The sequence below is a fragment of the Nicotiana tabacum genome, chromosome 8, assembly GCF_000715075.1.
Source record: "Nicotiana tabacum cultivar K326 chromosome 8, ASM71507v2, whole genome shotgun sequence".
Taxonomy (NCBI): Eukaryota; Viridiplantae; Streptophyta; class Magnoliopsida; order Solanales; family Solanaceae; genus Nicotiana; species Nicotiana tabacum.
In genome coordinates this window covers 38,586,839-38,602,441 of record NC_134087.1, presented here as the reverse complement: position 1 = coordinate 38,602,441, position 15,603 = coordinate 38,586,839, and the positions used below count along the sequence as shown (strand labels likewise).

The 15,603-nt window shown below is 32.5% G+C and overlaps 3 protein-coding genes across 4 annotated transcripts; 1 reads left to right on the top strand and 2 right to left on the bottom strand.

The window, feature by feature from the left end:
• The first annotated feature begins 726 nt into the window (after positions 1-726).
• On the top strand, positions 727-6,027 carry LOC107800523 (Golgi SNAP receptor complex member 1-1). Of its 2 annotated transcripts, none has more exons than XM_016623711.2 (5): positions 727-899; positions 2,983-3,213; positions 4,769-4,936; positions 5,056-5,169; positions 5,267-5,776. In XM_016623711.2, exons 1-5 carry the CDS (start codon positions 861-863, stop codon positions 5,267-5,269), a joined length of 555 nt encoding a protein of 184 aa, XP_016479197.1. In that variant the 5' UTR covers positions 727-860; the 3' UTR covers positions 5,270-5,776. The 2 variants fall into 2 exon arrangements, with proteins under 2 accessions (XP_016479197.1, XP_016479196.1); XM_016623710.2 differs by lacking the exon at positions 5,267-5,776 and adding an exon at positions 5,789-6,027 and having other exon boundaries at positions 728-899.
• Positions 6,028-7,228: 1,201 nt separating this feature from the next.
• LOC107800520 (uncharacterized protein At2g39795, mitochondrial) lies at positions 7,229-9,746 on the bottom strand. The gene is made up of 3 exons (XM_016623707.2): positions 9,445-9,746; positions 7,974-8,302; positions 7,229-7,468 (listed from the first exon to the last, which is right to left on the bottom strand). The coding sequence occupies exons 1-3, from the start codon at positions 9,655-9,657 to the stop codon at positions 7,309-7,311; spliced, it is 702 nt and encodes a 233-aa protein (XP_016479193.1). The 5' UTR covers positions 9,658-9,746; the 3' UTR covers positions 7,229-7,308.
• A 3,320-nt stretch (positions 9,747-13,066) lies between these two features.
• On the bottom strand, positions 13,067-13,468 carry LOC107800521 (ethylene-responsive transcription factor ERF003-like). The gene has a single exon (XM_016623708.2). It carries the CDS (start codon positions 13,466-13,468, stop codon positions 13,067-13,069), a length of 402 nt encoding a protein of 133 aa, XP_016479194.2.
• Positions 13,469-15,603: the final 2,135 nt, after the last annotated feature.

Here is a 15,603-nt window from a genome sequence, read left to right as displayed (position 1 = left end):
TACCTAGCCCTAACGGATCTCCAATGTAGTAGCCGACTCCTCTATTAATTTGTCCACTTCTTCTAAAATTTATTATTCTTCTAAAAATTTACACAAACCCAAAGGAACTAATGTGTTGCATTACTTTTTTACGCAAAAATAACGTTGAAATTTGTGCTCTATAACTAAAAAAGAAAATACTCTTTTTTTGGTTAAATAAATAAAGTATTCTTTCTACAACATGAAAATAAAGTACTTATTTTGTTGAAATGAAAGAAAATATTTTTTTTACATCAAGAAAAGAAAATACTTTTTCTACATCATGAGAAAAACTTTTTTTGTTGAAATAAATAAAATACTTTTTACTACATTTTGTTGAAATGAATGAAATTATTTTTTTTAAATAATGAAAATAAAGTACTTTTCTTATTTGTTAAAACAATAATTTTTTTTATATCATGAAAAGAAAAATACTCATTTGTTGAAATGAAAAAAAAAAAGTATTCTATTTATAATATGAAAAGAAGGTTGGCGGTGGATGGGTGGTGGGGTGAGTGAGGATAGAAAATAAGGTGGGGAAGATTTAAAAAGAGTTTTGGAAAAGGAAAAATATTTTTTTTCAATTGAAATAAAATGAATTTATGAGAAAAATATTTTAAAAAACACTTAAGCCAACTACCAAACAGACCGTTAGTGTAAAATAATTTTAATCATATGACTCGGTTTAATTGATCATAAAATAATCTCCCACCCACCAAACAGTACCTATTGGCTAAAGTTTCCTCCAAATTTATTCTCTCTCAATTCTCATATTGTGTAAAAACAAAGGGATTCCAGTATCTTCCACTCGACAATCTTCGATCCTCCTTGCTCGCTTTCTCATGGATCCTCCTACCTCTTGGGATTCCTTGCGAAAGCAGGTAGCTACATTCCTTCATATTGATTTTCTATTTTCGTATAAAACTATGTAATAAAAAATCGGACAATTCTCTTTTTGTGCTATACTATATCAATCTTCTCTGTATAGTTCCAATTGTATTTCCAAATGTATCAGATTTCTCGTATTGATTTTGGCTATTTGGAAAATATATTGTAAATATAGTGTTGGTATGCAATTTTTGAAACTTTGAGATGCTGATATATGAATTTGAGTGATGATATTGAATGGATCTCTCAGTTTGTCCTGGTTTTTTTTAATCCAATTGAGAGGTAGAACTACTCGGATAATTGGACCAGATCTGACAATACCATAGCAGAATCAAGATGTACCATGACTGGAGAAACCAGAATTAACATAAATATAGCCACTGGAACCATTCTAGAAAGCAATATTAGTAGGCTTAGATTTTAGTTTTTAAGTTGTTGGATTTCATTAGATTGTTGGTTAGGATATATCAATGAATTGGTGTAGGATAACTGAATTGTTGTCTCTTATTGTTTATCATGATGAAAGTGATGCTATGCATAGGCTTATTGGTCCAGCTGGTGTTTTAATTTCCTCGTAGATGTAATTACTTTTTTATTGCATTAGTTTTGCTAGAGAAGCATCAGGGGGATAGTGTGGTCAAATATAATGGTTACAGATCATGTTTCTTTTACTTCTGTGGGTGAATTTAGAAGATATTCATAAATGGTTTCCTGTCTTGCTTTCCATTATATTTGAACCTAAAAGAGTGATACTAATTGTTTGCTTTTTTTGTTTGTTTACGATCTGGACTACTTCTTTTATTCATACTTGGAGATGTCGTTGTACATGTATCTTAATGGTTATATAAGTGGTTTTGACTGAAATTTGATTGATTTTCTTCTGTCTCCACGCTACCAACGGCATAAAAATCGCATATTAAAAGGGAATGAGAAGGTACAACTCAAGTTTTTGTGATTCTAGAACTACAATATAGCTTTTTCAACAGTCTGCACAAGAAGCTGTCCCCATATTCTACTTTTAAGACCGTATCACAGAAAAGATGACCATTTTTGCACAGTGCCAAGTATACCTTTAATATATGCTTCAATGCCAACCTCAATGTTATTGCATCCAGTGATACAAATCTTCAAATGCTGAGATCTCATAGTGAAGTTTCGTTTTGTCACACTCTGACTCTCATATTATTATTTTCAACGAAACTCAAAAATCTGCATTGAGATATCCCTAGGCATAAAGAATTATTAGCTCCAATAGATAAAATACTTGACAAAAATTATATGCAAAAAAGAAAATGATCTATCAAGTGGCTATTATCAATGTCTTGAAATCAATTCTTCATTATTTAGGCATTTTTATTGTTCCTTTCTCCTCCCCTCTCCCTGTGCAAATTTGGATTATTCTATATGCCAAAACGGTTTTATTTAGTTATCAGGGACATGGTAGTTAAAGGAATTGTGAAGGGATAAGATTAACTTGTTTTTGGAGGTTACATAGTCTAGAAAAGGCTCAAGGATGAGGGTGGTCTGTGAAGTCCTGAGTTTGCCAACTTATATTAGCATTCCTGCAAGCCATTAGGTGGCTAGATCACGTGAAGAATACTGAATATAAGCAGTTTTGATGGGAAACTGTTAGCATGCATAAAGCTCAGTTTTCCCCTTTGCTCATTTTTTTTTTCATTTTTTTGTGTGTGTGTGTGGGGGGGGGGGGGGTATCTAAAATTTTTGCTAGGTTTAAGTGATCTCACCTCAGATCTTGGTGCTAATGGAGGAGCCTGGAAACCAATATTCTCTCTTGGTCTAAGCATAGTTGTTCATTTGAACTTATGATAAGATTACCTGAGAGTTCTCTAAGGGTGTGGAAATGGCGAGAGTCATGACAAATTGTTTGCATGTGGCAGGGGTAAATTTTAGTTGATCCTCTTTCAATTTGCTTGATTCAGCTTAGGTTCACATAGGAAAATTGACTTGTTGGTCATGTGGTGAAGTTTTTCTTGAAATCTCATCTGTAATTGTTTCTTTTTTTTCATATATTTTAATAAATAAAATTTTCTTATACTGGTTTACACATCCAACTAGGCAAGGAAGCTTGAAGCTCAGCTGGATGAGCAGATGCATATATATCGTAAGTTCGTTTCAAACAAAACTGGTAATGCTAATGATAATGATCTTGAACCCAATATAGATCAACTGCTCAAGCAGCTTCAACAAGTAAATTCACAAATGCAAGCATGGGTTTCATCAGGAGGATCTGAGATCTTTTCTCATACGCTGACTCGGCATCAAGAAATTCTTCAAGATCTTTTTCAGGTACTTTAACTTCTTTTCCCCTAATAGATCCTGGTGTACTATATAGAGATACTGAAACGACAAGCCATGCAAATTGTGTGGTAGTGGAATTATGTGCCAAGCAAAGTGTTAATGTCTTCTTGCTTCATGCATTTGGTTCAAAGGCAATAAAATGCATAATGTATGATAGACTCATGTTACGAGTCTGAAACCATCCTGTTGCACTAAGTCTGGCATTTGAATGGTAAGGTATAAGGGTTGGCCCACTATCCCCGAGTTTGAAGCTGAAAGAATGGATTTTTCAGTCATAAAAAAGGTTGATGCCTTGTTAGAAGCTCAGCACAAGTTAGGAAGCTGGATTTTTTTATGGTAAGTTGGGAAGCTAGATATTTGGAGTTCCCAAGACAAACATGCTCTTGAAAATTAATGTAATATGTAGCGGGGCCTTTTTCACTTAATATTTTTTCTTGGAACACTGACAGTGGTCCTTGCCTGTATTCTCATGGCTATCAAATCCGCATACAACCATCTTGGATATAGAGTATGGGCTAATGGTGTATTGCAGTTGAACAATCTGAAGGGCCAAATAATTCCAAGATGAACTTGGATGATATGGTATAAATTTGCTGAAAATGGTAAGACTATTTGATGGGATACAAAATTGAAAGGAATGTCGTAAGCTGATGTTGAGAAGCAGTTTCATGTCATGGCGAGAACTAAGGGGAAGAATGAGTTATGCTCTTAGAACACTCTCTTGGCAACTTCTAGTTGCAGCAAGTTGACTATGAGAACGGAGAAAATATTTAGTTGGGTAAATGATGATTCAGAATGGACTAACTTCTTGATTTGTAATGCTGTTGCAGAACTGCTGAAACTAACAGACAGGTCCGCGAGTAGATGGTGATTGATCCAGAAGTAGGTTTAACTTTTGACATACCAAAAGTCTGCTCTTCAAGTGTAGCCCTGGGCATCTCCTTGTCTCAACTCTCAAATGCTTTGATGGCAGATATTCTTCTTTGTGTACACATGAAATAACCATACTGATTCTTTCTTTTCCTACATGCAAAATGATGTAATAAAATCATGATATTATGAGTTTAAAGAAAGAAAACATAATATCACCATGTAAGCAAAACATGTGTAATACAGCGAAACAAGAATGCAAAAGCTTTTGATACATTGGTAAGTTAAACTTACGATACACACATTCACACACAGATGGGTACTTACAGCACGTAACTTCTTTGGTTAGTTGTTGAATAGTTAAATCAATAAGCACAATTGAAAGGAAATTAAGTTGAACAATGATTTCATTGTCAAACAAAACCAGGTAACTTGCACGTTGAAAATTTTAATGTCTGCAAACATGGTATTGGGAATCAGTGAAATATCTGATCGTGGAATCATGTGTCTTATAGAGATGCAGTATTCAAAGGACAATTCACTGTATTGTCTAGTAGCAGCTTGTTTGCATTCCTCGATGGACAATCTGATGTCTAATAGCATGATTGTTAAAACTTCCTCTTATTAAATAAGGTAATTGATAGTTAAAAGAGCTTCTCTTGTTGGATTGTAGGAGTTTAATCGGCTCCGTTCAAGTTACAGAGCTAAGAAAGAGCATGCGTCATTGCTTGAAGACTTTAGGGAGTTTGATCGGACCAGGTTTGATCTGGAAGATGGTAGTGGGTCTCATGAGCAAGCACTCCTTAATGAACGTGCTTCCCTCCATAGGAGTACTGGACAGGTAAATTTGATATGATGATGGTGGCTAATTTTCCCTGTTGTCGTCCAAAGAAAAAGTTTTCATAAGTGTTATGGTAGATGTGCATATTGCTGTGCTCAATTACTGACTTCTTGATACAGATGGATGGCGTGATTTCTCAAGCTCAAGAAACAATAAAGACACTTATGTTTCAAAGATCAACATTTGGTGGCATTAATTCAAAGTTGAGCAATGTCAGCAGTCGCCTTCCAACGGTAAGTAAACTATGTCTTTTTGACACCCGTTTATGCATTTCATGAATATCTAGAGGTGACCAGAAGTAGGAGAGCTTAAAATTCTCATTCTAAATAGTGATAGCATTTGCCACGAGCTGCTTCATTGATCTGATTCAGATAAGTCACATCTCCTTTTGCTTGGTAGTCGAGGCTTATGAGCAACAACCTGGAGATCCCAGGTACAATACTCAGTTTGAGTCTCTGCTGTTACAGTAATAGCTCCCCCAGTGAATTAATCAAAGCGCGCACAAGTTGCCAGATATTACCACCTTAAAAATAAAATAAAATAAGATAAAAAAAGAGGAATGTGATCTTCGACGTGAAGTACTTTTGAATCTTTAGCAAGTAGTGTTTGAAGTACTTCTAGACTTCCGCAAGTTCTAGGATTACTTGTTAGACAAGTAATTTTGTAAGCAACGTATGTTTTCGCTAAACTGAAGAGCTTTTTCTTTTAGAAACACTTCTTTACAAAGCTGTCACAGCACAAGCACCTCTTGATTAGTGTCGGTGCATCATATTGTTAAATATCTGCAGAAACTTCTGTTTCAGATGGAATTGATCTCATTTTTTTCATATTTGCTCTGCTACAATTTTGCAGGTTAATCATATTCTTTCTGCAATAAAGAAGAAAAAGTCTATGGATACTATCATTCTTTCATTAGTTGCCTCGGTATGCATGTTTCTCATTTTGGTTTACTGGATGACGAAATGAAAACAATAATTTTGGACTTGCTCTTTCTGTATCTATTGTATATTCACACCTAAATTTTGTAATGTTTCATTTTTATACGTGTAAGATGGTATTGAATTGGTTTTGTATGCATGGGGTTGCTCGTGTACACTTTCCCAATTCTAAGTGTCAAATGGTTTTCAGTCTGTCGTTTTTTGGGGAGTGAAAGTGAGGATATTTTGTAGCAGCATAGAGTAGTTCATGTAATTGATAATGAAGACCAGTTTATTTGGGATTTGCTTAATGTAAAGAAAGGATCAAATCAGCAAATGCAATAAATATTAAGTGTAGAAATAGTGGAATTGAAGAGTGGTCGCGAATAATAGCCCGTTTGATCAAGCTTCTTAAATCAGCTTATTTTGAGAAGTATTTTTCTCAAAAGTACTTTTAAAAAAGTGCTTTTGGGGAGAAGTAGTTTGTGTTTGGCTAATTAATTAGAAAAGCACTTTTGAGCAGTAATTAGTGTTTGGCCAAGATTTTGAAAAGTGCTTCTAAGTGTATTTTTCTTAAAAGTGCTTCTCAGAAAAGTACTTTTGGAGATAAGTTACTTTTTTCTGCTTCTCCAAAATTGCTTTTGCTTCTCTTCAAAAACACTTTTTTTTGCAATTGTACACTCTTTTTATTTCTTCTTTTGGTGCAATGACTGTGTATTTTTACTTGTTTCAGATAAAATCTGTAAAAAAAAAAATTTTTAGAGCAACGTAATTTAAAGCTATATAAAAAAATTATAGCCAAAATAATTAATTTCAAACTATGTATATTTATTACTTTTTAGATGCCTTGACTATTTATTTCAATTGTATAAATCTTTATTTTCAGGTCAAATTAAAAAAACTAACTAAAACTTTATTATTTTTAGCCAAATAAAAAAATTTAGCATAAATAATGTAGTTCTATCCAAGTTTTATTATAAATTGTATTCGAAAAAAATTATCTAAAAAAGAAACATATTTATAAAGGTAAAAATATGCCACATATACAGAAAATTTCACGTGGCAAACGAGTGCACCCACATTTTTTGCCACATCAGCGTCCAGGGCGGTAATGGCTCTCAAAAGGTCAAGTTGAGGGGGATAATTAAGACCACGAATAATTTAAAGTTAGTAACTAATAATTCGTGTCAAGTTTATGGGGTGGTAAGGTATTTTGCCTATTTTAAACTAATCACATTGGACTCAATGGAGGGAAAAACCTCGAGTCCATCTTTTTTCATCTTCTTTATTACCTAGTCATAACCCCATCGTTTATGCCTAAAAATTTCTAACTGATGCACATGTAAATACGAAAGCCAGGCGAAGACTAGAAATCTCATGCAAAAAATATAGAAAAGCTAATCATAAGTTACAATACATCAATTTTATTGAGAATTTAAGAGGGCAGAGACGTGTCTAATTTTCGATAAAAGACTGGATTTTTCTCAACCATTCAATTGCTTCAGTTCTATCCTTATTCATCATAAACTCGTGTAGGAATGCAGAAAGTTCATCATTTATGCCTCTTGTCTTTAGGAATTCATTTAGGCCATCTCGGAAGCCACTGTTCAAATCCCTGAAATAACACAAAAGAGATATATAAAAATAACAAAAAGACATGCACAACCATAAGAAACTGCAACAAAATAATTAACAGAGACAATTTATTAGAATGAAGTTCTACTACTAATTTTGATCGACATAGATAGGTAGAGGATGTCCAGAGAAAAGTGCAACAATATGATGTTCAACATAGTCCACACTTCTCATACTAGAGCAGTTACCCAAAATAACTTTAGAAACAGCTTTCCCTTTTTATTTTATTTTCTAAAGAAGAGTGTAGCAGGCTACTAGGATGATCTGATTCAAGAGAGTTGATAGCTGTCCATAAACATGAAACAGAATGTTTAAGGCCTTGCAAGCAGAAATTTAGATAGAAAATAACTCTAACAAGAAAAGAGAAAGAGATTTCAACTCTTTTTCTTCCCTTTTTTTGGGATTTTCTCTTTTTAAATGAGTGAAATGGATCAGTCTGAACATAGCACATACACTATATAATAAAGTAAGAAGATGTATCATACCTAACATTGGGCCCCATATAAGGCTGAGCTGGAGAACTATCGCTCCTGAGTATGTATACTTTCTGAATTTCTAAGGAATTTGGCCAGGATGAACAGACAAACTCCAAGAACTCACTACCTTCACCCTTCCATATGTCAACAAGCACACTTATGTGAAGCCGCACATCTTCCCCAATATTTTCATCACTTGTTTTTGGAACAGTAATTGATCCATCAAACATCGTTGCCTCGATTTTGATATGTTCATCATTGCCAAATTTTCTCCTCAAGGTAATCCACTGCTCGCCTGGACGATCTTCCACCATAAATGTATTAAACTTTGTAACAGGCTGGAGAAAGCCAACATAAATGTGAGAAACAATAAGGTGCAAATATCATCATAGTCGAACATTTAAAAGGACTTCAGAGCTATCCTACACTTGCCTATCCAAACTACAGAACGACAGACAGGTAAGCTAATAGAGATTCTTAAAGCATAACTAACCACTGCAAAATAGCAAAAGCAAATTGGTTCAAAAGGAATACATGAATTCTCTAGTTCTCATTATCATTTCTCTTTGGATTACAATAAACAAAAAGATGAAAAAATTAGGATCTGCAGTATTTGATATTAAAGGAATCTTTCTGTTTTCTTGATAAACAATTCAACTAAAGAAGCAGGCAAGTACACCATAGAAAAGACTAGTCAGTTATACTAGTTTATTTCGCCTATAAGGATTAGTGAATTGTATCTGCATTATCATGACTCGTGACATACATCCAAGCACACAGATGATTGAAGCAGCTTAGACATATCAAAGATAATGCACCTATCTGAAGACATTGGTAACACATAAATAGACAAGCTTATAGAACCAAAAGCACGTCAAAGTGGCCATTCTACCCCTGTAGCTGCATTTGCAAGTCTGGTGCTGTTCTAAGCCTTTTGTACATGCAAGTCTTATTCTCAAGTAAGAAGTAAGAACAACTCCTTCATTTCTCTCTTTTTCTTCTTATATTGAATCCTCTATGTCTGTTTCGCTCCATTTTGACCGGTACCATTCATCCATTCAATTTTTTGTCTTCAGGACAAGGGGATCCTTTAAGTCTCACACTTATCACTACTCTCTCCTACAATTTTTTTTATGATGATGGTGTCCGGACCGGCTTGTGCACCTCAATTAATTCCACCGGGTATCTGCTACCTCCCACCAACATAGGTATCACGTAACTTTGCCACCGAGGCTTGGAAAAATGAGAAAAAATCTCCTAGTATTTTTGCCTCCACTGGTATTTTAACCTCACTATACTCTCCTATAATCTCCAACCAAACTTAAGTACCCTTGCAAACCTAACGTAAATGTTCCCAAAATGTTGTTTTAAGAATATTGTTGCATAACTAGGAAACCCAAAAATTTAGGATACTTAGTCTAAAATTAGCCTAAATATTCCAGAAAAGAACCATAGATAAACTGCGAGGTTGAAGAATTACCGGGCGGGGAGGGGCGTAATCCAACTGATAATTGACTTCATTGCGAAGGATTCTGAGTATGTTTGATTCAAATGGTGATTTTTGAATCACCTCTGCTGCGTGAGTCCTGGAAAATTGAGAGATGAATTTGCTACAATGGAGAGAGGAGTGTTGGCCGTGAGAAAATTGAAACGAAAGAAGTGATCTACGAGATGCTCGAAGAAATGCCGCCATGAACAGAGAATCCTAACTGAAATTTTGAAGAGGTTTTGAGGGGTTTTAGGGTATTTAGATGGAATTATAAGGGCGCCTATTCATGTTTTTGGGTATTACAAAAGCCTCCTTCTAGTTTGATGGCGTTGCATTTTTCTCCTCATAGGTTATAAGTTATATTCTAAGACCTCTCAGGTAAATTTTCTTTTATTAAGAAAGGTCCAAGTATGTTTGAACTTTGCAAAATGAATCAAATTTGTCATATGTTAATAGTTGAGGTTTAGCGTTACAAAAGTGGGCTAGGTTTGTCATTGTTGACTAGTGGCAGAAGTTTTGGGTGTATTGTACACACCATACCATGTCAATAAAAAGGGAGAATGACACGGTTACCCACAAAAATAAAATTATTTATCTTTATCTATTCATTTATTTTTCTACCTATCAAACTAATTACATTTTCTATCCATAGTAGTTTTTGTGAGAAATTTTCTCTTTTTTCTCCAATTCTTTTTTATTTCTATGTTTCTTTTCTTTTTTCCTTTTTTTCTTTCTTTTCTCCTTTTCTTTTTTCTCGTTTTCTTCTTATTTTTTCTTTTTTCTCTTTTATTCATTTATTTTTACCCAAATTGTATTATTGTTATTTTTACCGTAACTTATTTCACACTCAAATTTGACTCCTTTTTTTCTTTTTTCCTTTTTCTTCTTCATTTCTTGTTCCTTTTCTAATTCCTTCCCTAAAAATATCAGTACACACTCTACCATTAGCAATAACACAACTAGTTATGGAGCAAGAAAACATAATCTACGGCCACCAAATCTCCAAATATACTAGTTAGAATAGAAATGATAATAGAATATTGAAAAATGCAATAAAAATATAAGTAGCAAAAATGACTTCTAGTACTATATGATACCAATATGGTATACATATATACCAACAGACTATATGATTGCTCTAGAAATATTGCTACAACTATCTGCGACTATAATACTGTACCAAAATATTAAAGGATACAATAAAAGTATGAGAAAATTACATGTTCGTATTGCAAGCTAAATATTCGCAAAACAACTTGCTCATTCCGTATACTAATAGGGTATATAGTTGTATGAGGTCGTTCCGCCTCTAATTATAAAACCTATTACATAATGCACATAATCTGTCCATCAGCACAAAAAAATTCCAGCACTACAAATCATGTTCATATAAATAATTTCATAATAGAATTCACTTAAAAATGCAGCTAAAACAACCAAAAAAATATTCAAACTACCATATAATACCAATATGGCATATAACTATACCAACATGGTATACAATTTTACTGGTTAATTTCCGGCAACTATATGACTACACTACTATTACATAACACACATGTATAAAGAGAAAAATAAAAAAATAGTGTACCACATATTAATATAATAAAGTATTTTAAAATATTATACTATATTACTATTATTAAATAAAAATTAAATAGTATACCAATTAAATGCAGCTAATACAATCAAAAAATGATTCAACTAGCATATGATACCAATATAGTATATCGCTATACTAATAGGGTATATAGTTGTACGGGGTCATTTCAACAACTGCATATAAATATAAAAACTATTACATAATGCACAAAATCTATGTCCATAGGTACAAGAAAATCCAACGCAACAAAACATGATCATATAAATCATTTCAGAATAAAATTCGCTTAAAAATGCAGCTAAAACAACCAAAAACTATTCCAACTATCATATGATACCAATATGACATATAATTATACCAATAGGGTATACAGTTCTACTAATTAATTCTAGGCAACTATATATGACTATACTACTATTACAAAATACACCTGCATAAAGAGAAAAATTAAAAAATAATGTACCACATATTAATATAATAATGTATTTCAAGATATTGTGCTATAATACTATTATATAAAAAAACGCATAAAGAAAAAATCAAAATCAAAATGATTACATACACATGCATAAAGGAAAATTGAAAAAATTCAAGATACTGTATTGTTCTACTATTACTAAAGAAAAATCAAATAGTGTACCAATTAAATGTAGCTAATACAACCAAAAAATGTTCCAACTAAGATATGATACTAGTACAGTATATAGCTATACCAACAGGGTATACAATTATACACAAAGAGTTTAATTCTTTTTTAATTCAATTATTAAACTGAAATAATATTAGTTGTCATTAAAAATTTCAAAAAAATTCTAAAAGGGCCTAATTGTAAGAGTATACTCCCTGATGTTACCTTTGTCTTGATATTTTATTGAAATCAGACTTGTCTGCCTCGCAAATTTTTATAATTATTTTATGCTAATTTTAATTTAAGAATATAATATAGCTAAATCTGAGATATATGGCATTACATGAGTGTAACAAATTAAATAACCTTGGGATATATTAAGTTACAAGTTGATGAGTGAAGGACCTAACCTACATGTAAATAAAAGAAAAGATTCTAGTAAATGAGGCCAGGGAATGGAGCTAAATTCTGAGGCGTATGTCCAGATTAAGTTTGATTGCAGTATGTAATATTTGTTGAGAAATGAAAATATTAATTACCAAAAAAAAAGGAAAAGGTTCATTAGCAAACGGAAAGGGATTGAAGTCAAGAAAAGTTACGTGGCAGTTGGTGGCTATAAGGATTTAACTATGGATCCTTGGAATTTAATAACAAACAAGCGGACAAGAGAATTAAATAACCCATTAAATATTTGTAAATGGGTCTCGTGGCTTAAGGGATGGGTTGTGAGTAGGCGGGTAATTTGTTCTGATTGTTTAGACAGTTTATGTAATTATTTTAAAAATGGGTAGAAACGGGTAATATAAATGGCCAACGTAGGCATCTTGTGTAGTTTCCTCCCATAGAAAGTGTATAATAGGTATATTTTTTTAAATTAATAGGAACAAGTCCACATTCTTGTGTCAAAATGAAACAAACGGGTAAGTTTAGGAGGTAGCATCAGTATTTAGTCGAAATTTTTCATAAATGTAATATGCCGTAATAAAAAAAAGAAGTGCTCTGGAATATATATGTAATGCTTATGATAATACTACAGTACTACGATAACAGTGGCGTTGAATAGAGCACAAACTATGAGCTAAAGAAATATTGGAGTACACTGAATATACATCATTTACAACTAATAGAAGGTTCTCTTAAAGCAACAACTCTAGGAACCAAAGAGAAGGGCTACCTACTAATGATGTATAAATTTTAGACAGAGAGGCTCATGAAAAAACTTGTACTTGTACCAATGGCGTTAAATTAGCAAATTGGATAGCTTTCTAGTTCAGACACAATGTAGGCCTGAGAGGAGACAATCACTGAGGAGGAACTTCGGCAAGTATCCGGTGGAATAGTCGAGGTATGCTTGCCCGGCACATTGCTTTATGATTTTTTCTTTACTGAGAAGTAACATTAGAGGAAAGCTCAATGGACTCATAATCAAGCAGTTCTTCAATCATTTGTTCTATGTGATCATCTTCAAGTGGCTTCACAAATTGTGGTATGCTCTCCACATCATGTGTCAATACTGATGGCTTTGCAACTACCAATTGTTGTTTCATATCATGGACAATATGTTCTTGAATGGGTGCATTTTTTAGTACATCAACATGTGAAGATTGGATTCTATGTTGTTGTGCTGAGGTTTTGGCTATTTGAAGTGAAGCCATGTAACATTTGTGCAACTTGGCTGTCAAAGTAGCTGAGAAGCTTTGAGGAAGATGTCTGTGGCATGTTTGAATTGTATGGAAAATTGGTTCTAGCCCTTGGACCACACATAAGCCTTGTTGCTTTATCATATGCGCTCTTGCTGCATCTTCTGCTGATTGCTGTCTCAAATGTGCCTAACCAAATTCTTGTCTTCCTGCAAGCACAATAAACCATTTAATTTTTACTTTATTAAAATTCAATAACTTTGAGTCCTGAGGTGGAGACAAAATTTTAAGTGATATATATCAATGCAGAGACAAAATTAAAAAAACTAAGTATTTCTTCCCAATTGTCTAATCCTTGGTTGTCAAAGTTGCTCGATACTTATGCTCGAGTGTGCACAAACTGTCCCGAATATTACTATCGTAAAACAGAAAGATTTATAGTCTAATTTTGATTGCATATTCCAACAAAAGTATCACCAAACTCAGTATATGATTGCAGTTCTTAATTCATTCAACTCATTGGCTTGTAATTGAGGTCTATCTTGCATACCTGATTTATTCGCACTTACAGTAAAGAAAACCAAGTGTATCTATTGCAATTATCCACTTAGAATAGTAAATAACTACTTTGCACCTATGAATGACTACATTATAGAAGGACTCCAAAAGACGACTACAATTACAAATTTATTAGTACCGAAGTTACACTAATCAATAAACTCACAAAATTTATTAGCAAAACTAATTAAGTTCTGGTTGGTGGAATTGTACTTTTTAATATTTGAAGACAACAAATTTTATTGATATTTGACATAAAAGGGAAAAGTAGAAAAGAAAAGTTATTGCCTTTTTTACTTGATGATTTAGAGTGTGTTTGGCTAAGCTTATAAGCTGGTCAAACTAGCTTATAAGCACTTTTCGGCTTATCTACGCGCAGAGGCGGATCTAGGATTTTTAGTTTATGGGTTCCTACATCGATTTTAAATTAATATATTATAATAACCAGACTAAATAACTGGGTTCCCAACTAAATATTCTTATACATTGAATGATTTTCTTAATACAAATACGGGATCTAGCCAAAAGCTACTGGGTTCCCGGAAACCCATCCTCACACCTTTAGATCTGCCCATGTCTACGCGTTTGGTAAAATTAAAAGTACTTATAAGTCAAAAATAAGCTAAAAGCCATAAGCTGGTCACCCCCAGCTTATGAATTTTTAGCTATAAGCTTAGGGTACGCGCTTTGCGCGTGTACCCGTATCAACGAATATATAATTTTTTAAGAATTCCGTAAAAATATAAACTAAAAGTTAAAAAAAAATTGAAAATGACAAATATTATTCCCAGTTAGATAGATCAATAAATAAAGATGCCATATACTACAAAAGTTTCCAGATGCCTTATTTGTCATTTAAAAAGGACTTATCAGAATTTCAAAATTAAAATTCAATCTTTTGGTCTTCTAGAAATTTAGGATGAAAAAATTGGCGCTATGCCTCCTAAAAATTGATAGTGATAATGTAAGGTTTAAAGAATAACTAATTTTGAATAATATTTTATAATAAATTACTCATATTTAGTATATATAAGAAATAGAGGATAAAATGTATTATAATATATATATATATATGTCACCTATTGGACTGAATTTAAGAAAGGAAAAAAACAAATGGTAACTCATTTTAAATACATTTTATCCTCTGCTATTTCGTCCTTATTGCTTTAAATTTGCATTGTTATCGATTTGACTCTTAGTTTAATATTATAATCAATTTTTTTTACTTTTTTCACCATTAATTTATGTTTTTACTTTTTTCACCATTAATTTATGTACCTTAAGAATTTTATCAACTTGAAATTTTTTTACTTATACGATGAATTTAAAAATAGTTACATCGAATTCTTTTGCTAATCAGTTAATTTAACGACTTAATTATTTGTTCTCAATATTTTGAATTTGCTCATCCCAAATTTAAATACTTATTATAATTATAATTTTATTCAATAAAAATTCTACTTTCAAATAGTTAAATAGTATGTCAATTTTGAATTGTTGTGCTTCAGGAATCATTATGCTTTTGACTCCTACAAAATTTTGCTAAATGCATAATTTCTAAAGTTTCTAAAAGTAAGAAAATCGTATAGTTTAAGATAGCTTTAATAATAAGGGACTTCAAATAAGGAAATTCATATATGGTAAAAAGTTAAACAAATTTAATGTGTTAGATATTGGGATTTTCTACCTAAAAATTAGAAAAGCAACTTAAAATTATAAAG

Coding starts and splice junctions, on each gene's coding strand:
- LOC107800523 (XM_016623710.2), top strand. CDS start 861: ATGGATCCTCCTACCTCTTGGGATTCCTTGCGAAAGCAG. Junction 900..2,982: donor GGGATTCCTTGCGAAAGCAG/GTAGCTACATTC, acceptor ACATCCAACTAG/GCAAGGAAGCTTGAAGCTCA. Junction 3,214..4,768: donor TTCTTCAAGATCTTTTTCAG/GTACTTTAACTT, acceptor GTTGGATTGTAG/GAGTTTAATCGGCTCCGTTC.
- LOC107800520 (XM_016623707.2), bottom strand. CDS start 9,657: ATGGCGGCATTTCTTCGAGCATCTCGTAGATCACTTCTTTCGTTTCAA. Junction 8,303..9,444: donor ATTACGCCCCTCCCCGCCCG/GTAATTCTTCAA, acceptor GGCTTTCTCCAG/CCTGTTACAAAGTTTAATAC. Junction 7,469..7,973: donor TATATGGGGCCCAATGTTAG/GTATGATACATC, acceptor GTGTTATTTCAG/GGATTTGAACAGTGGCTTCC.
- LOC107800521 (XM_016623708.2), bottom strand. CDS start 13,468: ATGATAAAGCAACAAGGCTTATGTGTGGTCCAAGGGCTAGAACCAATT.